Source organism: Pecten maximus, chromosome 18, assembly GCF_902652985.1.
Source record: "Pecten maximus chromosome 18, xPecMax1.1, whole genome shotgun sequence".
NCBI lineage: Eukaryota > Metazoa > Mollusca > Bivalvia > Pectinida > Pectinidae > Pecten > Pecten maximus.
This window is the reverse complement of record NC_047032.1, coordinates 15,488,377-15,512,535: the sequence shown is the minus strand read 5'-3', so window position 1 is coordinate 15,512,535 and position 24,159 is coordinate 15,488,377. Positions and strand designations below refer to the sequence as shown.

The 24,159-nt window shown below is 32.6% G+C and overlaps 1 protein-coding gene across 1 annotated transcript; it reads right to left on the bottom strand.

Moving 5' to 3' along the window:
- On the bottom strand, positions 1–23,537 carry LOC117316793. Its single transcript, XM_033871566.1, has 4 exons — positions 23,450–23,537; positions 4,472–4,641; positions 3,436–3,817; positions 1–3,104 (listed from the first exon to the last, which is right to left on the bottom strand). Exons 2-4 carry the CDS (start codon positions 4,634–4,636, stop codon positions 1,591–1,593), a joined length of 2,061 nt encoding a protein of 686 aa, XP_033727457.1. The 5' UTR covers positions 4,637–4,641; positions 23,450–23,537; the 3' UTR covers positions 1–1,590.
- Positions 23,538–24,159: the final 622 nt, after the last annotated feature.

Genomic DNA, 24,159 nt, shown 5'->3' with positions numbered 1-24,159 from the left:
TACCAGAATATCACATTTTTATTTTTAGCTGACTAGAAACGGTTACCTCAAAATTAATTTAATTCGTGAATACTAAACTTATACATAGATAGGTCTAGTTAATCATCCTCTGAATAGAGAATAAGATTTATCAGTACTACATACATTGGATATATTATTCGCAGAAACATTGTACCTTGATACTTAAATGCTTGTGTGGACTTGATTGTAAGTCAGTACTTTTTCTGCTCTTGTACAGACTTCTCTCTGAAGCAATATGCAAAAGGCAGTACTATAGTGGAGATAAATGGTACATAGGTAATTTGGTCAATTATGAATTGCTGCGTCAAATAAATCTTATCTCATCTATTGAAATAAATCATGTTTCAATTAATCACTTGCTTAAATATATCCAATTTAAAAGCAATATAAGTAAATTGATAATTAACTTTTAATTAGTGTCATTCGTTATAGGTATTTAATTTAAGAACTTATTATTCAGAAACTAAATTTGTAGCAATTATATATCTTCTGATGAAATTAAAATGAAAACAAAACAAAACAATAACAAATAAATAAAAATAACCAAGCTCTACTATTGAAATATATAGGCATTTTCCAGCTGTGTTTATTTTTCAGTCCAAAACCAAATACTACATGTAAAAAAAAAAAAAAAAAAATCCACCAATTTTCAGATGGAAACTTTTCCCTGTGCATGGTTACTGCCATGTTTTATAAAATTCTTCAAGCTACTTTACTCTTAGTTTCCGACAGATGGAAAGGCAACACCCCATTCCTGAACTGGGGTACTGAAACAAAAAATACCAAATGTGTGTTTTAATTCTTAACTGATAAGAACATGGTGACCAAAATATGCATGAAAATAACTTCATTTTACTGCATTCTTCATCTTTTTGTACATATATAAAGTCATGTTGCGTCATGTCTTGCTAATTGAAAACCGAAAAAAATCAGTTCACTCTAAAATCACTTTCATATGGTGGTTTAATCACAACATAAACATAGCTATGCTCTAATTTTCCCCTGATGTCATTTGAAAGAATTACTTTGTGCTTTTTGGTGTGAATATGTAAAGGACTTATTGTGAAGGTTCTATTTTTGGCCATTTAATGAAGAAAACCAAACAAAAATACAACACTTTAAAAAAAAAAAATTATATGGGGTTTTATGAACAGAAACAGCACTTTGTGACTTTATAAATGTTCCCGGATCTCATTGAGTGTATGAATATGTGTATACTGTATGTGTACATGTGTTTGAGTTCGTGTAACGTATCGTTAAGACTCTATGTTTCACCATTTATAGAATAAAATGACATCATGAGAAATAGATATCTCAAAATAAAATGAAATTGACAGCACATCCCCCATTTCATATCTTTCAAATCATCAAATGGAATAATAAAAACAACCTTCATCGAATGTTTTTGCATATTATTAGTAATCATGTCAAGATTACTGGCATCAATAATAAAGCATCAGTCCAGTCAAAAGTTCGTTTGATATAAATACTTTTTGATGCCATTGATGAAAGATTTTGCACATCCGTTTGCAAAAGAAAAAAGTAATATCCATGTGCGTATGACCCTTGTCAAACCAAGTTGGGATTACGCTTGGCAACATCATTTAGCAGATCTTTCATGGATTTGATAACATCAGCTCCAGCTGCAGACTTTTCCGCCATTTTTATGGCCTTTTTCAAACCTGCAACTAATCGTAAGAAGGATCGGTCTTGATTCTTTATCGTTGACTGCGGAAGGCTATATCGTTGTTGAGACCTGGCTGGTGATAACTTTGATGTAGAATAATGGATGGATGAACTCACTCTGGAACCACCAGTCTGTGTACTTTGCAGCGTCGTCTGAACATGTTCAGATGACCGACCCAATAGCTTCTCTTTAAGTTTCTCCAGAATCTTGTTCAGAGTAGACGACGTTGGCTTTGCCTTTTTAGAGCTCGAACTTAGTTTAGGAGAGGTTGCATCAATAACTGGTGACGGATGCTGTTTTTCATTGTGAGAGGAAACCGACTTTTTCTTGGAGACATCATTATTGGAAGCCGGTTGCGGTGAAGCATCTTGATTGCTAACAGCCATTCTAGGGGAAGACGTTTTTATTTCCCTCCGTCTTGATCTTCTCCTGCTTGATAATTGTGAATTTCTTCTTCTAGCGAGTCTTTCAGCCTTCTTAGCCTTTTTAGCAGCCTCTCGCCGTTGTTTTCTAGCAAGCCGTTCAGCCCTTCGTCTTTGTTTTCTTGTCAGTTTTTTTACTGGCTTCGTTCTTGCCTTTCGTACGCCATTACTTTTCAAGTGTGGTTTGTTTTTATTATCAGCAGTTAAAGCTTTTAATAGCATATTCGCAGATTTAATTTTGCTTGGTATAGCGGTAGGACCTTCATACTTGGAAGGGGATTTTCCTGTTAAGGACTTGACTGGTGTTCCAGGAGCGCTGATAACCATTCCTGCGTTGTTATGATCGGCAAATAATGACCCCGTGTTCTTCGTTGTATGAACAGCGACATTTCTCCAGCGCGATTTCCTCACAGAAGTAACGTGTGTGTTGATTTTTTGTTGTAGGTTATCTGTGTTGCTTGAATGTCCTCTTTTTTTTTGATGACTCCCCGTTTGCTTCGGGGACCTGCTTTGTGGTTCCAATTTGCTTGGTCTGTTAGTCGTCCACTGTGTCATATATAATGGCGGTGAGGGTGGGTTTGTCAGTGACAGTGTTTGTCGAGAAAGCAGATCTTGAAGTTGTCCCGTGAGAGTCAAGCCATTGATGTCAATTTTCTCGGGAACCTTCGGAGGCGGAGGTGGAAGAGCAGGAGAGATCGTTGCAACATTTTGACCATGGACTACGTATTGTGCACTCGGAGATAACGTATTGGTATTGGCATCTCTAGGATGATCCATTATTTGATCAGGACTCACAGTTCTTGGACTTTTGGTGTGCCCCATATGAACCGTAACGGATCTTTTTGTGAAACCAAACGTTTGCTGTTCAGGTGGGGCGTCAAATCCTATACTTATATCAGCACAGTTTTGGAACTGTTCTTGTGCTCCACAGCCCAGGCAGCTATTTCCATCGCGATCCTTTCCCCAACTATTTCCTTTAACAGACAAGATGGGAAATTAGCACACGAAGATTTGTATTGAATTTTATAGAATGAAAGATTTTCACCAACGTAGACAGACAAATTTTCATAGTTACCATATGGGTATATTTCTAAACCTAATCTTTGTGCATATTTGAATGAAAGTGTAAGATACTTGGAAATAAAATAAAATATACAAGTGTATACCATACCCGATAAATGTCAGGAATCAGTTAGGATAACCTGAATATTACTTAATCGACCGATATAATGTAAATATTATAAGCAAGATCGGTAATCTTGTTATGATCATTACGATAACATTTTATTTATTCATATATTTTACCTGTTTTATATTTCCACTGAAGTACACATTGACTACAATGAATGCCTTTTGGAAGTTCAACAGTCAGCTCAATCTCGCCGCCCTTTGGAGGGTAATACTTAAATCCATCTTTGTCCTTTTTTGCCTCTCGTACTTTCAGAGGGCTCTGGTCCAGACATTCTTGCTGAACAGGTGCCAGTGGGTTATTGTGAGAACAAATCTTAAACTCGAAGAATCCTTTGTGATAGGCATTTACGGTAACTGTGACCTGGAGCGACGTAGTACCTTCTGGATACCGCGCACCTATGATCCCCAGACCATATTTACCTCCAGCCTCGTGTTCGTGAGGACCGTAATAGGAGTCGCCACAAGTTCCGCACTTTTGACCTACTTGTTTGAAGTACTGTGAAGAAAATGAAGAGAGAACTGTTTAAGGTATCATTTTATGAATATTCATGCGATGCAACAATAGGTGAGTAAATCGCATTAGATTTCAAATCGACTAATAATATTAATCATATTATCCCCAAGTAAACGTATATCGAATGCATAACAGAATAACCTAAGACATTGTTATAAGATTACAAAAACGAACAAAATCTTTTGATTACATTTATTTCCACGAAACGTTCTTTGTTATTTTTTTTTTAGAAATGTGTTTGAACACACACTGCGGTTTTTTACATATTACTTTACATATTTAAGCTGAAATATCATTTTCGCGCTTTATGCGCTAAAAGCATTTTACCAAGTTCTAATTGTGCTAATTGCACTTTTTACTGCACTGCATTCAAAGGATTGCGCAAAGGACACACAAGTTATTAACGCGTTTCATTACAAATTTAGAAGTGGATACAGTAGAGCCGAAAATATGAAATTTAATTTCATCATGCAGCTGTCTCGTTAGTGATGATAAAGTGTTTACACATAGTAGGCGATAGATACACTCCAAATAGGTCAAAACAATTATCGAAATCCGGATGCGAAAGTACAGCAGATTTTTTTTTTTATATTAGATGAACACAAGACATTGATGACGAATTCTTTTAATGCTTACAGGTAATCCACCACACCAAAGGGCGTTATCGTTGTAGTTGATTGGCGAGTCGAATCCATGTCGCCATAGTGACGACCTCTGCGGAGGCCAACTGAGGAAACCATGTTGAATAGATACACGGATGTATGACGTAAGCAAAAGGGCTATCAGATGAAATCCCAACATGTTTGCTGCAAAAAAACTAATTTTAAAAAGATATGACAATCATATATATTGAAAATATACACAAAGCTATCAACAAAATTTAACTTACCCTGGATACCACGATTGATTAAAATCCTGTGTATAGGGGCAACGATTCCAATACTAATATATATATAAATATATATAATATATGTACAATTCATATCCATGTATGTAAATACATTGCGATCCAGGTATTCATATCATCTTATAGGCGACTTCCACAATGATCATGTCAGGGTATCGGGCCGACCATCACTGCGCCATTGAAACGTTCTTTTTGAACGCCGATGAGGCGCAGTGGTATAAGCTGCGGGTATTTCTGGCTTGGCGATTGGGTGCCGTAGATCGTGAGTTAGAGGCCCGGTCAGGGCACGAGTCAAAAAGTTGTCTTCCTTCGTCATTTGTGTTGCTTAGTTATATAAATATATATAATATTAATATTAACGTTTTAAATTATCCAGTATCCAACGATTAAGAAAATTATTGAATTATGTGGTGAATGAACATCTCTTTATTTTGTTTACACTTATTTAGGCCTATTTCATTTTCCTGATCTCATTTCTTGAATTTTATTTTTTGGCACACTAGCATCATTGAAGAATACCGGAAGGCTGAAATACTGCAGAGGCACATCGTTGCATTCATTATTCGGCAGTTAGTTCAAGTAATATTCAATTCATATTTAAAAATGTGCCCTATTGGTATCTTTGTCCAATCCATTTAGATCCGTAGTTTAAAACTCTAAATAAGCGTAGACGATTTTGATTTTACGCCTGGACAGCAATGATGGGGTGATATAAAAAAAATTGAATAAATCACGAGAGTACATAAGACCTGTCCTTACAAGATATTAATCAATTTTGATTAAGTTTTTGGCCAATGAAAAAAGTGGTATAACAGATAGTTACTATTCAAGGTTGCCTTGATTATATTTTTATGGTTTGAAAGTATAACACACAAAAAACGGTGTGTACTTTATTGATTCACTTTTTTGTCCTATGTTATGGACTGATATCATACATTTCTAACCCAATGAAAATGCTTGTTACAAACTAGATCAAATTACTCCAGGAAATATTACTTGATTGACGTGTTTTTCATCATTCTAAAAACATGTAGAAAATAAATGAGAAACGTGAAAAGTATATAGTTTGCATACATTTGTGACAATAATAAATAACATATCATCATAATGCATTATTTCATAGAGAAAACAAATAACAAGACAATATTACATTACATATACTTGTAATGTAGAACTGTATCAATGAATACATTTCGTTCAGTCTCAAATAAAAACACCGATATACGCAATGGAAGATTTATGTAATCCACTAGTGTTTCAATACCTTTTATTAAAAGGGCAAAGTGTATGTTGTCGTTGATAAGTTTAAAATGTCATCCCCAAATATTAATTTCGCACATTTATTTATAAATAGCTAACTATGAATCATTGGATGTATTTGCATGAAATTTGACTTTTTGTGTGAGTAAGCGTTTTTATTTTCATTTTTCACTTTTCTTGTCAAAGCAACACTATGACATTTACGACGCCTTAGTGAGATGTCCTGCACAATAACATTATTAATTAACTTTTGATGAATGTCTCTATCGATCATATATAACATTTGCTATGTATCACCTATATGTATCACTAAATTAATAAGAAATCATTGCTTACTGGTTAGCCCTGCAGACGGACTTTTGATGCCCGAGGATTGCCGTTATCCTGCATGTCAGATTTAAATTCTGATGAATAATGACACCGATTCAGAATAATTGCATGTCTTTTTTAAAATCAAAACACATTGTATGTAATGCTGATAAACTCTTTTAAACCGAGCTGATTTTATTAGAAAACTAAAATCAAATAAAACGAGATTATAGGGATCATTTAAACTTGGTATTCATTAGGTAGAATGTATATGATAACAGTTACCGCTGATATCTCTCATAAATCGAAGTTAATGCCGTGTTCTCAAAGTTTGAAATGTGGTAGTTAAATAACGTGAAATGGCCTATCGAATATGCATATAGTCAAAGGCGATAAACTATGATTAAAGCACATCTAAACATGTATTATGAAAACCATCATGCGTGGGTGAATTATAAATAAAATATCGATTTAAATAAAACCTCCTGATAAGGAACAATGAAAAAAGCCGAATATTCTGTATTTTGAAGTGTTCTAATCCTTAGACGGCACCCTCCGTGTAATCCTAGGTTATGTTTTTTGGGTTGTTTTTTTGTTGTTAATATTTTGATGTCAACAATATGTCTGAGTAAAAGTACAAGGGGAGATAAGCAAGCATGATAATTTAGCTGGGCGATAACTTAAAAAGCTCAAGGATTGAAGTAAATTTATCTTCACCTGTATTACGCATATGCATACATATACATTTATTGAATATATATTACAATATTTAGGGTTCAGCAATTGTTTTAGCTATGAACAGAGTTGTTGGTATAATTCTAATGAAACCATTTTTATAGATCAATGCAAACAAAAATGCATCAATCCGTTGTTTACACGAATCTGCGTAATATGTTATGTTAATGGTAGCTTCGTCATTAAAATAGTAAACGGTGTGAACTCATTCACATGGAATTATAATTATAAATATTAAACTCATCACATTTCAAGTGTCATGTCATCAAATTAATGAATATCTGCCACGTATGACTGATGATTGTGACATGGAACACTAAAGTTTACCTTGCCACAGGCGCGTTTAAATACATATCTACCAGCATGATGTGTCTGCAAAGCATGACACTAAATAACTCTTAAATGAAATAACAGGTGCTACAAGTCCATATGCGATAAAGCGTTACTATTGGAAACAACAAATGGATGCTGTTTTAATACAACACCAAAAGCAACATACGAGTGTTTCACCATTTTAATTATCTATCATGAAGAAACTCTTTCGTACTCCGTCTAAGTCTAAGACTTATAGGTTTGATTTTAAAGACACTGTTATTACAATTTTTCATTTGTTGGTGTTTATTAGAGATATTTTCTAGCCATGGGTGTCATTTTATGAATTTCTATGACAAACAGTGTGTACGCTGTTTTCTTGTCCGTAAGGTATCCTACTTGTATAGTAGCGATGTCATTGTATTCAGAAATTGCCATTTTTGATATGTTTGTTGCTGTATCAGAATGCTATTTTGTTAATTTTTATACCTTATAAAATGATTTAGAAAATAAACCTCGAGCTCATTTTGGAGTTACATATTACCTGAAAATTTGAATGTAAATTAAGAAAGCAATGAAAATGCAAATATCAAATTTACATTTTTGACACATCTATAATTACCCTGCTGTTTGGGGCAACACCGGGTTTATAACAAGTACACTTGTAACAATAATATATCAACCTATTTTACTCCAATATGCTTCTTACTGCGTTATAGGTTCTAACGAGAAACGCAGAAAAGTTAAATCATTTCATATCGAGGCAAAAATGAAGGACTTGTACCTTGTATGCATGATTTAACCAGCTAATACTTATTATGCAAAATAAATTAAATCTTTGATAAATGAGTCAGGCTTCATAACAGTCAGAGTTCTAAATGACAAACTAGAGAATCATAATTGAATTGCTCATATCTTTCCGTCTGTCTTCGTGTGTCAAATATTATAACTATTTTCAAGTGAAGGAAATGAGGGAATTGGAGATTATGTATCAGTTCTATTTCAAAACGCTAATTGCAAATAAATGATTAAACGCAAGAATCTATCCCATTTTTATATTATGAAATATAACAACTGTCAAGAGTGAATAAATTTTCAACATATGGAAACTAGGTTTAGCTGATAATTAAATCATGTTTTAACTGGCGTCACAAATGACACATACATTTCATATACAATTAGTTTATAATTTGCAAGTATTCTCAGTTAATAATTTATCAAATATCTGGTTGTCATAATTGACAATGTTTTGTATACTGGTGAATTATACTGGAGGAAATCATTTAAAATAAGGAACCTTTTTCGTGGAGTTTGAAACATAAAATGGAATTAAATTGAAGGTTGTCTTTAGATATGAGAAAGACTGGCAGCGTTCCAACTAATGAACAAAATGTCTGAAATCTTATAAAACTTACTGACACCAGTAAGAAACGTATAACGAAACCTTGATACTATCTCAAATTAGATTACGTTTTTATTATCAAACTTCTTAAATTCCGCTTTACATTGTAACCAAAATTGAATGTTTTGAGATATCTTTTAAAAATCCTAAACCCCTTTTTTGACATAATAATTGCTGGTCTGATATTAACAAACCTGTCATGTACAAAGTGGAAGTACATTATAGCCATGATAATGGAAGATGATTTATGTCATATTTGTTTGTTTGTTATTTTTTCTAAATATTTTTTCCTTTTTGGAAAAAAACCCAGAGTTTATCTTAGAAAAGCAAACATTCTACAACGATCTCCCTAATTACACCACAACAATCTCCGTAATTGCATCATGGGACTCATGGATGCCGAAACCTAAATCTTATATAATCATTAAGTTAAAAAAAAAATCTCTTTTTACTATAAATAGTTTTTACTAAGATAATGCATACAATTAATATGCTCTCTGACCCTTGATCCCCAACACTGTACACCGTCTAGTCGTGCGCTTCTTAATGATAAATGATCTGCATAATTAATAATGACGAACAAAATAGCGAAACATTATCCGTACATTTCCAGTATGGCTTTAATACATCATGCCTAATTAGCATCAACAATGTGTTGTTGTCATATTTGCATGAATTTACTTCGTCGAATGAAACTGATCATTGGTTGTCTTGGGCAGGTATTCACTGCTTTAAGTTTTGCTTAATTTCGCAATTGTAAAAGTAACACGCAGGTGAACCTTACCTTAAAACACAAATGTATGTAAATGTACAGTATACGACATGATGAATGAAAATTTAAATAGAATTTGTGACACAAGACATTTATATTACCTATTACACCGAAATATATCATCTTTATTTTTATATTATTTCAAGGGTTATATGTTTCCTCATACTAAGGGTATATCTATAGAATAAAGAATATAAATATACATAACACGTGGAGTTCTGATACTGAAAGACAACAACAAAATATAAGAGTATAAAGTGCAGTTAATGAAAACAAAAAGGAAACTTTTATCATATCTCCTCGCTTTGTTTGAGACGCTTTAAAAGCTCAATAAAAACAATGACAAAACGCATTGAGTGAACATTTTCTGTATGCAGTTAACAGTAATATAATAACCTTTCACTAACTGCCATATTGGGTTTATGTGTGTTCCATTTAACACAATCACTGCTTCGTTGGTTAATCAAACCTATCAAACAAAAATAATTATATGCATAATTTTTAAATGAATGTATTTATAAGGTCTTTTCGTACTAATATTAAGGTATTTAGTGCAACGGCATTGTTCAATGCCTGCATGTGTGTATGTGTCACAAAGTCACAGATTTACAAAACAAAAATTAAGGAAACAATTACTAAGGAAAAACAAAAGAAAAGATTTATCTCAGGTTCTAACCGACGACAAGGTTTAAGCATTAACTTGTTTAATAACAGTTCTAAAAGTAGCTTGGAAAATATGAAAATTAAAATATTCATGATAGCTTCCAAATGGGGTTATGGGCAGACTTAGTCTTGGAGTCTGGGTTTTGCAAAAGGGTGTATTTAATAGTAAATAACTTGAATGTCACACATCACTCATATAATTTTACAGTGAGATGGGGTCTTACTATGCATGTTTTATGCTAGCGAGATATCAGCCGATCAATACTAATTATTGGAATGCCTGTAGTTTCAAAGGGATATAAACAACTGTATTTATTTGAAAACAATATTTGAAACATATTATTCCAACTTATATCAATCACGCTTGTTGGCCTTGATGGAAGCGCAGGAGGAATCTTAATGTGTTAAAAGGAAACCGGAGTACCTTGAGAAAACCGATATGGTCGGGCAGGTGACCCTCTACTTTTTTCACGTACGACCGGGAAAGGCACTGTGCCACCCGACCAACCGGTGTCTGCTATAAATAGCCACCTGACATCAGAAGCACTTGGATTTGCAAAATCATGCTATAACTAGTTGTCTCGCGTCTTGATTGGTTAATGTGGCTTATTGTGGCGTCAAGAGACTTAAGACAAGATTTGTGTGCCTTAATACTTTACCATTAGCATGTCGGACTGCTATATCTATAAATTATGCATTTTGTAACTAACTTAAAACATAATGCATGTATATGTATAATGTGTTTCGTGTTAACGCCGATAACTACAGCATTTTAACTGTGACATGTATTGCCTTTGTCATAAAATGATGATATGTCATTTAATCTAGATTCAATCCGAGCATATAGCCATTTGTATGTATTACACTGTATCTTGTATACGCATGTGAACATGAAAACACACTTAAGTCATTGTCACATATCATTGACCTAGATATGGTTTACTAAGATTATAAAAAAAATATGCTGAAGTCATCGCAGATAAGTTAGATATTAAATTATATCTATATATATTGATGATTTATGTGCTGCTAGGATGTACCTGTCAATAAACATATCATTTAAAACTGTGGTAATGGACTTCTTACAAAAAAACGCACTGAAAACTATCATACTGAAAGACTCGGTGATTGACATTGGAGTTCTGAATGAGAAACTAAGGTTTTTATGATAAGTGGTGATGGGTTTTTTTAATTGCAGAATAAAATAGAAAAGTATATAACAGAACATAAACGAGGAGATGGATTAACAGCCATTCTGGTATCATCATTCATAATTGATTTCATGGAATAGGATACCAGATAAACAAGGACTCATGAAATATCGAGTTTCAAAGAATTATGAATTAATTGCCTAGCAATAGACCTGGTAACACATTTTTAATCCATAACAACCATTTTTGTCGCCATAACAACAGTAAGGAATTCATAACGGATTTGAAACAATAGTGCTTTATTTTTACAAAATAATCTTATTAATCATATAAACTAAATTTGACCTTAATTTTACTGTTTATCCTCAAATTATTCCAACGGTTGTCTAGGTGCATTGGTTTGTTTTTATTCCAAAGGCAAAACAATAAGTCATTATTGAGGTGATTAAAAAACCCCTTTTTATTCATTTTCCTTGATAAATATCGAAGTTTATAAGTTTATTCAAGAAACGTTTATTTTTTATCATCAGTTAGACTACATAAAAGATGCGAAGTGTATAGTTTAAAAGACTGTATTGTATGCCTGTTGTCTATCCAGGGTTTTATTCATTTTTGATGAAATTAGCATTTGAAATTGTCATGTTTGCCTAAAACATTAATAAACATACTCCCTGTGTATGACAAACTAAGGTTTATTATGAATACATGACTGACTTAACCTCTATTTCTATCAAGTGTAAAAAGGCCGTAAATTAAGAAAATAAATGGAGATATGTTATGCAAATCACGTTTGATTACTTCCGTAACACAGAACACAATACCAATATGGAATATGCGTAATTTGTCAGTTCTCAATTGGCAATTTCAAGTATATTACCTACATTTATATCGAAACTAACGATTTTCAAACGACAGTCAACATAATTGGATAGAAAATGTCATTTAGGAATAGAAATGATTAATGTTTTTCTACATCATGATAACAATCATTAAGTGTTTTGCTAATCTTCGCTAATGACCCTCTAATTATACCAGGACATATATAACAAAACGACAATAACAATGTATAGTGTATACAATGATATGTTTTATATTACAGAACTGTTATTCGTACCTAACTATCTAGCTATATGTATGGATACTACAAATCACTTATATTTCGCTTGAAATTTTATTTTCGCGGTATTACGCGAGCAGAGTCAATCGCCAATTCAGATCATTTGCGATCATTTGTACGAAAACAACACCTATGATTGGCAGCTAATCTATCAGTTACCGATATTCAATTGTAGGAATCACGTGGAGTCTATGGCTCTAATAATTCGCGAATTTAGAGTTGTCTAGATAAGGTTTTATCCAGACGTTGAAAAATATATACATGTGTAGTATAGAGTATTCAACAGCTGTATCATAAGAATGTAAAAGTTATATAATCGTAAAATTTTGTCATGTAATCTAAAACATGATTTAAAGGTTGTCCCAGATGAATAAAGTAACATTTCAATTCTTGATTCTATTTCTGAGCATTTTCCGGGGAGGGGGCTTATTAGTGTTTGGATACGGTATAGTTGATTATTCCGAAATAGTGTTTGTATTCAGCCATTACTTACATTACTACTGAGAACCCTATCACAGAGGACGAATTACCATACACCTAAATCATTTAACACACTTCAAAGTTCGGGAATTCCAAGGAAGGGTAACCATGTCTCATTATATTAAACTTTCTGTCCAGTATAAGCACCATCGTCAGAATGATTCGATAATAAATGTTACCAACAGCTAGGATTGTGTGTCATTTGGTGACAACAAAATGCCAATTTGACGAGATGCTTTGGCGTTGAATTTAAAATAGTACATGTAATTTATTACCAAACATGATTTTTATTGCCTTCAAAGTATTAGATGAAATTATATAAACAACACACATAATCAGTTATACTTCTCTCTAAGCAAAATACTACAGAAAGACTTCCATGCTTTCTTTGAAATAGTTGGAACATATACATTGTATATATCTTATTTCTATATTTAACGATTATTTCTTTATAATATTTTTAATATCTATAATTAACATAATAATTCCATTTTAAACAATTCAACTTAGGTCTCTGTTGTTAAGGATTTCCGTATGTGCTGAATTTGCATATAATATATGATTTGTACCCAACTACAATCGAAAAAAGTAGTCCGTCCTTGAGCGATTTCTTCCTAAGTTCATTTTATGTTTTAAGGACGCTGCGTTAATATATACAAGGAAAGTAGTAAACTTTGTAACCATTGTTTGAAGACTACAATAGCATTAAATCATATATCATATATCATACATTCATCAGTTTGGTGTAAATATGATTCGGAAACATAAACAGTAAAAGAAATGTTTGCAGGATTTCGAAAACGTCCGTTTCTATTGTCAGACAAAAAATCTCATGACGAGGTCTTAAGACTTTTCATTATTCGGAGTGCGAGGAAACTGTTAAATGTTTTATAGCCAATTAGACAATCGTAACTCTAAAAAGATTAAATAATAAGATTAGAGAATTCAACAATGTAAACTTGATAGACGATAAGTGTTTGATTCCTACCCAGGGAGGTTTGGGTCCTTCAGGAAGTCTAAATTGCGAACGGTTTCGTGCTGTTGTAGCAAGATAGTTTAACTAATTGCACGTTAAAAAAATGCGACGGTCTTTCCATATGTTGTACAGTCAGGTAGTCACAAGCTGCTACAAGGAAACTCCGCTTGTAAAAATGCTGTGGGGCGATATACCAAACAAACAAACACTATTAATCCAAAAACATCATCGCTAGTACTCCTCATATTCATCCTGTCTACATTTCAATAAAAATAATTTGCAATATTTCATCAGTTGGTAATTCTTCGCTAAACAGTAATATTTCAATTCTATATTGAAAATCGTGCTTGTGGTTTGTGGCTTATCTATTAAGTGAAATAATACTCAAGTTAGTTAGGTCATTCTATTGTAAACCTTCGTTCTGACACATATGTATTTTATGCAAAGTTATGCATAAATCATGATGACTTTAATTTTCCAAACGTGACAAGATTGCACTAGGCTTGCACAAAACGTGTATTGAGATTGTTAAAATGGTATTAGTCATCGAAAACACGAATATTTATATAATCTGAGTTGAAATTTTGTTCATAAACACCTTAATTTGTAACACAATACTATATGACTTCAGTAATAAATTCAGCATATGAAGAATAATGAGAATAATATCTCGTCGTGCAGATTTTTTGTCCGTTCGGGACTCTTTAGTGACGATAGGGGCAATTTAGTGATACAAAGGGCAAAAAGGTGGAAATGCAGAAATGTATTTCGAAACGTCAGTTTATTTCCTTCTGTTACAGTTTTTGTTTGCTTTTGTTTTGTTCTGATTATCTTTAAATATACTACGAAACTGGTGATTAGGAAGAACATTGTTGCTACTACATCTATATTAATGAAGTTTCTTTTTCGGAACCTGCAAAAATTCAAATCCATTTATTTTGTCATTAAATTTCACGAAAAAGCAGTCACAATCTGAATTTTATTCAAATAATTTACACCTCTCAGACATAAAACTGTCAGATTAAACGGCATATTTCATTAGATAATGATGATGCTGTCTCCTAAGTAATACAGCACGTTCTATACAGTAAATGTTTTATGTAATCCAGATGTGTAAATAAAAAGCTACAATAAATTGTTAACCAGGATGTACCAAGACTGTATATTTATAAATACATGTAAATGGAATGGATTTCATGTCATCACTTCATTACAATATGTCATAAATTCTCATAGTCTCTTCGAATGAAAAAAACATTATGTAAATAGTAATCAACATACCATCTCCAACGTCTTAATTATGGTAAATAAAAGTGTATCATTCTTCTTGATATCTTTTTACACCTTACTTGACACCAACCGTCACACACAAATAGATAGACTGATACGATATAAGATACGCAGGCACAGAATTGGTTAGTAAGGTGTGAGGCAAAAGAAATAATAAAGAAACGGTCTGATTTTAGTGATAGGTGTGCTAATCTGCTCTAATATTCAAACTTGACACCAACATTAGCATTCAAACAGGAAGACTGGTACAACTTCAGACACACGGGTTCATTGAATGGATGGGAACTAGAAAATCTCAGTGATAGTTATACTTGTGAAAATTTGGTCTACAATTAAAATTTGACACCAACCCTTTCAATCAAATATAGAGACCGGTAAAATGTACAATACGCAGGCACATACTTGTATAATTGACACATTGCCATTCAAATAAACAAATACACATAGTTGTTCAGTAAGGGGTGAAATTTATCAAAAGTTTAAAGTTACACAAAACGAAACCAATTCACGTTTCGTCATTGTTGCTTGAAAAATATATCTAGATCTACAACCTTTCATGAAGATTCTCAATCCAAGTGCCAGACTGATACACTTTTCAACATACAGGACGTGAAATATATTCGAAATTTCAATTTCATTTACAAAAAAAAAGTATTTTGAATTCTATATAGATTGAATATTAATGTATGAATAACGTTCAAAGATTTCAACTCTGTTTCAAAATTAGATATGGTTATATACACATTTGATAGGCGTAATGTGTATATATTGTGAATCATCTTCAGGATGCTTAGCTTCAATTTGATGGAATTGGTTTAATTGTCACCTCACAAAATATTTGACAGTACTATAAACATTGTGTAATATCCTAAGCCATTTATAATGAAACACTACCTAACGTATTGTTACAAGTTTGATTACAATATGATGACGTCATAGCAGCAAAATGCAAGTCAGCACATTTTGCCAGTCTTTACCATTTAGTATGGTCATATTTAATATTCAAATATAAGTACATAACCGAATCTACACAAATCATAGCAATGACGAACACGTGGGTCAGTTAGAGACGTCCGTTAAACTACCCCCTTAATTGATAATAAAGTGTTAAACAACCCATAATACCGTCCCGTAAGTCGTAATACCTTTAAGCATCATACTACATCAAAAATAATTTCAACCAATAAAATTGAAAATTGTGGTTATTTTTTTAAATAAAAAAAAATGGAAGTTAACATTGTATTTGTAGTATCATGAAAATCACCTACAAATTTCATCAAAATATCAATATCTACATTTTGATTGATCAGAGACTTACATTTTATTACCGTGGTGGCAGACACACTTTTCGAAACTGTTTTCAACGTGTTCAGCATCCCTAAAAACCCCAATTTCGTACTAAAAGCATATATCTTTTAGATATTGAGTAATAAGAGGCCCCATTTCATTTAAGGGACATTCCTTACGTTCGGACATCAGAAACATGCACAATTTAGAACTATCGATGAAATTTATGTCCGAAGTCGTGTTTGTAGAGTTTACCGCTTAATGTGTACGTACACAGTTATGTTTAAAAACAACTGGACACGTATATGATTCTTGGTGGCCATACCATTTTGATGACTTATATCTAGAAAAGGCTAATTATGAGTCTCATCTATCGCAGAATTTGAATGAACTGATGTTTGAATATGCACAGCAGCACATATTAATATTATGAAAATGTGAGTTATGTTTATAGCTGTGTCTTCCTGTCTACCATTAAGACTGTTCAGATACATATCAAAATTGTTTTTTCTTGTATAAAAATGATTACATCTCTTTGATGAAGACAATACCAGTTTGTCTCCTAGGTTAGTCATTAGATTAATGAAGATTGATTCAGATTTGATTATACATGCAAATGCTTGTCAAAGGCAGCGAGAACCACGAACATCTAAAGCCATCTATCTTTTAAACAGTTAGAAAAAAATCTTACAAGTGTTTAATCAATTTCAAATGTATGTGTCTTTTTTTCTGCCTTTTATTCCCATTGTACGAATCTTAACGATAAAGGGATTAATATATCATGCATGCGAGCATTCTGAGCATATGACACATACGCATTTTTCTATATTTATAATTCGGCATGACAGACATTTGTTTTAAAAGTTATGGGCAAGGAATGTAAAGGACAGTAAGTATTGTATTCAAAATATCACGGAACCACTTCTACAAAACAATAATGCTTGTTTCTTATATTTGATTTTTGAATATTTTACTTAATGATGAAGAATAATCATCACAATGCATCATGAAACGTAATGTATTCAGCTTAAGCGTCAGATGTATAAACCATCTAAAGACAATAAAGCAATCAGAGCGAAAGAACAAAAGATATGTATCAAAAAACGACATAGTTATATATACGATCCTCAATATCTTTATATGAATTGGTTATTATAACTGAGCGAAATTAATTTGTAATAATTCAGACATTAAAAATCCATTTACCTAATTGCATTATGGAGTTATTGTACCTCCATTTGACATCATGATGGTAAAAATTAGTAAATTTTTATTTTCTGATCCCCTCTTGGTTTCCTCCTTTTGACCCTTATCATCACTTACGAGTAAACGTTCGGTGCATCAACTATATGATGAAAGTGAAGTAGATAAACCAGTATTAATATCCGTTACTAAATAGATATTTAGTTAAGGGGCTTTCGACTTAAGCTTGTTGTGGTGATAATAATAAGACAATAAATGAAAAAAATCCGAGACTGCAAATTTGAGTTTCCGAATACGTTATCCAACCATCAAAAATAGAGATTTGTTAAATTTTGGCGTTCGTAAAAGTTCCTCAAGTACAATAGCCATTTGCATAATGCCAGAGCTGCATACATAATTAATTATGGGACAGTAAAAATGTTGACGCGGATTCCTATAATATACCCTGTAGGTTAGCGACCGGGATGAAATGATTGCTATATACCCATAAATGTATAAACAATAACAAGAATCCCAGCATGTAAACAAAACCACAGTTTTAATTCAAATTATTCAGAACAAGGGACTCTACAAAAGTACTGCGATACATGGTTATAAGGTTTTGAATTCGGATAGGGTAAGCGTCTCTTACTTTAAGATTAAACCTTGAAAATATAACGTTCTCAATATGAGAGCCGAGGTTGTTGAGCGTCCAACACGTCAAATATTGTATATCGAAACGAAATGCCTCCCTGTGAAAACCTTGCGTCAATTTGCATCTTTTAAAACTTTGCTTTGATGGCTTTTGTTTCACTCAGCAGTTTTGTTTTAAACATATGCAATAGGTGCATATAAAGATTGGTCAAGAAGTGAATTTATTCACAGGTTATCATTCATGCATGCTGTTTTCTCGTTATTCAGTAACATAACACATATCATTTCAATAAAGTTGCAAATTGTCATTTTTGTAAAGCATTATTCTAAATGAATTTTAAATGGTTGGTGTTTTTGAAAGCGAATTAATTAAACTCTGTCATATAATGTTAAGAAATAATAATTATGTATAAATGTTCTTTCGGGAAACTATATTTGAGATAATAATTCAAAAGGTTTTGTCTACCGCTCATCATAGCAATATCGTCTTTGAATTTCTCAAGTTACTGGGGAGCTGCCATACAATGTAAACATCTTGCACAACTGTGTCCATCACTTCCTTGTAACTTATTCTATAAAGCAGTAGACGCAGACAGACATTCAGTACTTCTTTATCTTCTTTGTTAATATGACTAAAATAAAACCCTGCTTACTCGAACCCGCATTCCTCGAATACTCCTTAATAGTCAAACTGTTCAATTGGTCCCGACCACGTCCTTATATATTATTTGTAGAATAGCCTCCGATTACTCGAACCACTGTTCTTCGACTACTCTGTATCACTCGAACTATTAATCATCTCTCTCCCTTCATATCCGTAGTATTTATCCTATCTATTCTTCGAACAGGTTCCACACCGACAATTTTTTTTTTCTAAAAAGCATTGAATCATAGATTGTCAATTATTTACCTTACAATGACACTATGCTCAAAGCCTAAAACAAAAATCACTTTCTTGGTCATGAAAATACATATTTTTTTATAATGTTTTTTTTTAACCTGATGCTTTTTGTTTGTTTGTTTGTTTTTGCTTAACGTCCTATTAACAGCCAGGGTCATTCAAGGACGTGCCAGGTTTTGAAGGTGGAGGAAAGCCGGTGTACCCGGAGAAAAACCACCGGCCTACAGTCAGTACCTGGCAACTGCCCCACGTAGGTTTCGAACTCGCAACCCAGAGGTGGAGGGCTAGTGTTAAAGTGTCGGGACACCTTAACCACTCGGCCACCGCGGCCCCTTAACCTGATGCCATGCCTTGGGATTCTTATTAGTTTGTCTTCATGAAGTTGTCTGCTAATCATTGTATAAGTAAGTTGCTGTCAGTTTTTGTTGATATTTTCATCATATTTATCAAAGTGTGTGTTTTTACTGATTATGATATCATCGGTGTAGACTATAGGTTGCAGTGGTGTACGAAGTGAGAATGAGTCGTTGTTGAACAGGTTTAAGAGAAAGCCTTTCTTCAAGTATTCAACCCACATGCATATTTGGTAAGATACCATTCTCCAATCATCAATGTCTTAAATATGTTGTCTGACATCCATACCAGCTATATAAGCAGGGAGCTGGGGATGAACAGCACAGCTGGGGATGAACAGCACAAACAAATAGTGTTTGTAAGTAAATGAATATATCACAGATTTAAAGAAAGTGCTGGGAGTATACTTACTGACATGTAGTTTCCTTTGGTGTTAAGATTTGTTTTGTGTGTGTTTTGGTATGACTTGAGTTACGTTTGGCTGTCTCTGAAAATAATATGTAGAGAGACTGATTAACGAATGTATAAACTGGATGTCAGAGTGGTTTCGGTAAGGTATTTTCATGTCATTCTACTTTATTGATGTGAATTCTGTTGAATTATTATTTTTTTTAATTAACTCTACACTGTTTTCATTTTCTCCAAAAAGTATCTACTTGATTTGTTTACTTTTTTTTTGTATTTGTTTATTTATTTATTTATTTTTTGTATTTGTTTATTCATTTTTGCCAAATATTACAATCATCAATGATTTTTTGTTTCATGACGAATATCGTATATAAATACACATTATTCACTATACAGTGTTATGTTTAATTGTGTAGATCCGTGGTATAATTTGGTATGTATAAGGTATATTTTACTTCTTAATAACTAAAAAGTAGAGGTGTTTCTTATCATTTCAGTATACTGGTTAAGGCATTTCTTCATTCGATACATACATACACTTTTAATACAGTTTTTTTTTATTATCATTTGGTTTTGATAGAGTGATTGTTTGGCCTTGATAGAACAATGACGATAATTACAAAACCGCGTCTGCTGTGGACAGTTGGTCACGTTACAGAAAACATTTTACGTTGAAGTGACAGTTATGACCTCCGTGACGGTAGCGGTTATAATTTATTCAACAGCATGTTCATAAATAGCATATAATTGTACGTGTCAACCCTTAAAGCTATAAATTTTAAACACTAGAACCTATAAACAGATATCAACACTAATTGATTTTTTTTAAATATTTCGATTGTGTTTACAACATTATGTATCCTAATTGAATATAAAACGGATTATCTTAACAATAAAATAACTGATAAGTCTTATTTGTGTACATGTAAACACATCACTAGCGATGTGGTCTGGTTACAAGTATGTAGATAGATATCATATGCGGCATTTCAATCGTACATTTATTAAATGCACTTTCTTATTAAATATTATAATGCATGCTTAGACATGATCTCATCTTAATAACATTATCTTTTGAAAATGTTAAAGTTGCTCATACTGCACAGCGCAAATATATTTAAAAAAAAAAATCTGAATTTATACGCGATTCTGAACCGTTTCATGTTGCGTTATCGGCTTAACAAACACGTTTTGTTTACAATACAATTGCGATCAGCTGTATATTGAATTCATCTTAATTGTAACGTGAAACATTTTAGTGATACAGAATTCAACTATTTATTTTCGTCTGCCATCGGCAAGGTAAATGCATTAATTCCCATGTCAGATAACGAGAAGTGGCTTCCACCAATACTTGCATAAGCGCTTGCTTACACGATGGAGAGAATATACAACTCAATTTCTGAAATGAGTTTAAATAATTCCTTACTAGTAAGACTTAACTGCCAGTTTTATCTCACTGAACAACATACGAGAGACTGATAGCATACCATCCAGGACAATTTGGATAAAGTGTCCTTCCCAAGTATTAAACACAAACTGGTATGTTTGTCAACTTCCCAAAAAACACAAATCGTCTCTGGTAGGGAGCGTCGAGCTAAGAACCTCTGATATCCACCAGAGGTGACGAAGCCCAAATATCTAACCGACTGAGTTATCGACGCCCCTTAAATGCAAGAAATTGTTATCCTTGTAATTTTCTTATTAATATATCTCATACAAACAAGTCACAAAGGTATGTCAAGGTTTCATACAATGAAGTGTGCAGAAATATACCGATTGTACATAAGACACCTTACCTGAGACAATTAATCACATACTCATAAAGACAACCTAGCGACACAGACAGTAAATTTATTCTTGTACGCAATAACATAGTGAGAACATTCATATTTATTCTGATATATATGAATATACAAAATGTATAACAATGATATTGTCTTCTCACACATGGTTTCTGTTCTTAAATGAAAAAAATAAATGAAAAAAGATAGCTAACGTGTAAGCTATATAAAAGATCTAGCGGACATATTTTGATGTTATGCTTGTACCTATGACACTTAGCCTTTGACTAATAATTTATTTACAGATACAGTATAAGATGTAAAAAGGGACTGAATAACATCGCAAAGCTATTTCATTTTTCAAGGACCTGTCGGGGATGTCAGGGGCAAAGTATGACACCAAGAAGTTAGCCGGGGAATTAAAGCAATATAGTTTTTTTGTGATAAGAAATGTCACTCCATGCAAAAGTAACATGTTATAGTTAAAATCGCAGGTAGATCATGAATGGAACCCTTTTGTCGATACAGACGTTAAGTCTTTTTTTTACTCTCAAGTGGCCTTAATTTATATTCAATTATATTCAAGTTACTCAATCTGCATTTGCAAAGTATGTTTGTATTGACGACGCTTACTCTCCAGAACGCATGGTCTTATTCTCCTTATACTTTTTCATTATGTTTTTGCAAATGAAGATATTTTTTTGTTCAAGTTTTGCCCTCATTGTATCAATTTTGAGTTATATTTTTGATAATTTCGGTATTTTACCCGTTGTTTTTGTACCTCAAGTACAATTATTGTACATATAGAACATTTCGAATTGCATTTTGAAAGAATAGGTTTATTCAACAATTATTATCATACCACCAATACATTGCTTTCATTGCATTTTAGTATTAACGTCATATAAATTAGATTAGGACATCGTTATTTATATTTACTTATTCACCTTCATTTATGTATATTATTATAATGGTTCTACTTGTATAATTAATTTGTTTTACGGAGATTTCTGACACGGGCATGTCTCCGTGACGCTATGTTTAAGATGTAGATTAATGTATTATTCCACTTAAGGTCGATCTTATCAGGAATAAACATTATTTGTGTTTCTTATCATAAGCATCATATCCGTTATAGATATGTTTGTGACAAATGAACTATTTTTGTATGAAAATGGTACTTATCGCATAAATTAATATTGATTACATGTCAGAATTAATTCAAATATGTGACAAGAGTTCTTTAGGGTAAATATCTGTTTAATTCGACGAAACGGGAAATTGTCAGCGCTTGCTCAAAAGATACACAAGATATTTACACCTTTCAATACGAATTGAGAGTTAGAAACAGAAGAGTAAAAATAATTAAACAGCATCATGGAGCTGTTAAGTCCTTCTAGGTATTGATAGTGATGCTAATGAAAGTGTTGATACTAAGGAGTCAATAGAAGGTATTCAATATAGTTCGAAAGAAATGCCAAAATCTGGTAAGGGAGGCACAATTATTTCAACAAATTTCTTAATATTAATTAATGTAATTAATAATGCTGCAAAACACATTATTACGGTATGACCCGTGTCATATTTGAATGAATTGAAGCATGTAATGCAAGTTTTGTCTTTTGGAGCTTAACATGTTTTAAATGTATCAAATATAAACGTTTACTTACCTTACATTACAGAGTCTCCCTCAGTGCCTTCCCCCTGAATTACATTGTGTGTCACACTGACACAGCTCCTACTCTCCTCAGTATATACACCAACGATGAATCACAGGTAAGAATGATTGTATCTGATATATATATATTGTTCTAAAAAACTACGTCATGATCCAAAACTCTATTCAGGAATGCAACGGAAATGACCGAAATATCCCGATCATTTAACCACATCATCTTGCATTGGAAATATACAATGTACCTTGCTGAAATCTTTCTGAATATTGAATTAAATTTAATATGATTCGTTAAAATAGTTCATTATTTTCAAGTTGGTTTGATGTTGGTCATGCAGGTGGCATTTTTGTTACAAGAACATACAAACTCTGCTATCTTCACAGGTTGTGCAATTCGACATTAAAGGACGCCCTGGTCATTTTATAATTTCATTATCGTGTTGTTTGTAGTTTATCATGGAAAATCTCTTTAAATAAATGTAAATAGATTTGTTTGAATTATTTATTATAATGAAGTGAATTTGAATGTTATTGTTTGACGGTAAATGTATATCAAGCTAAACTATCTAAGACAATATGACACCATTGTATAACCTTTCTCATTAGATATATATATCCAGTGTATGGTCTTCAGTTAGAATTATGTTATATGATGCTACTTTTACTTCTATCTTTACTTATTCATTTATTATGTATTTGATATAA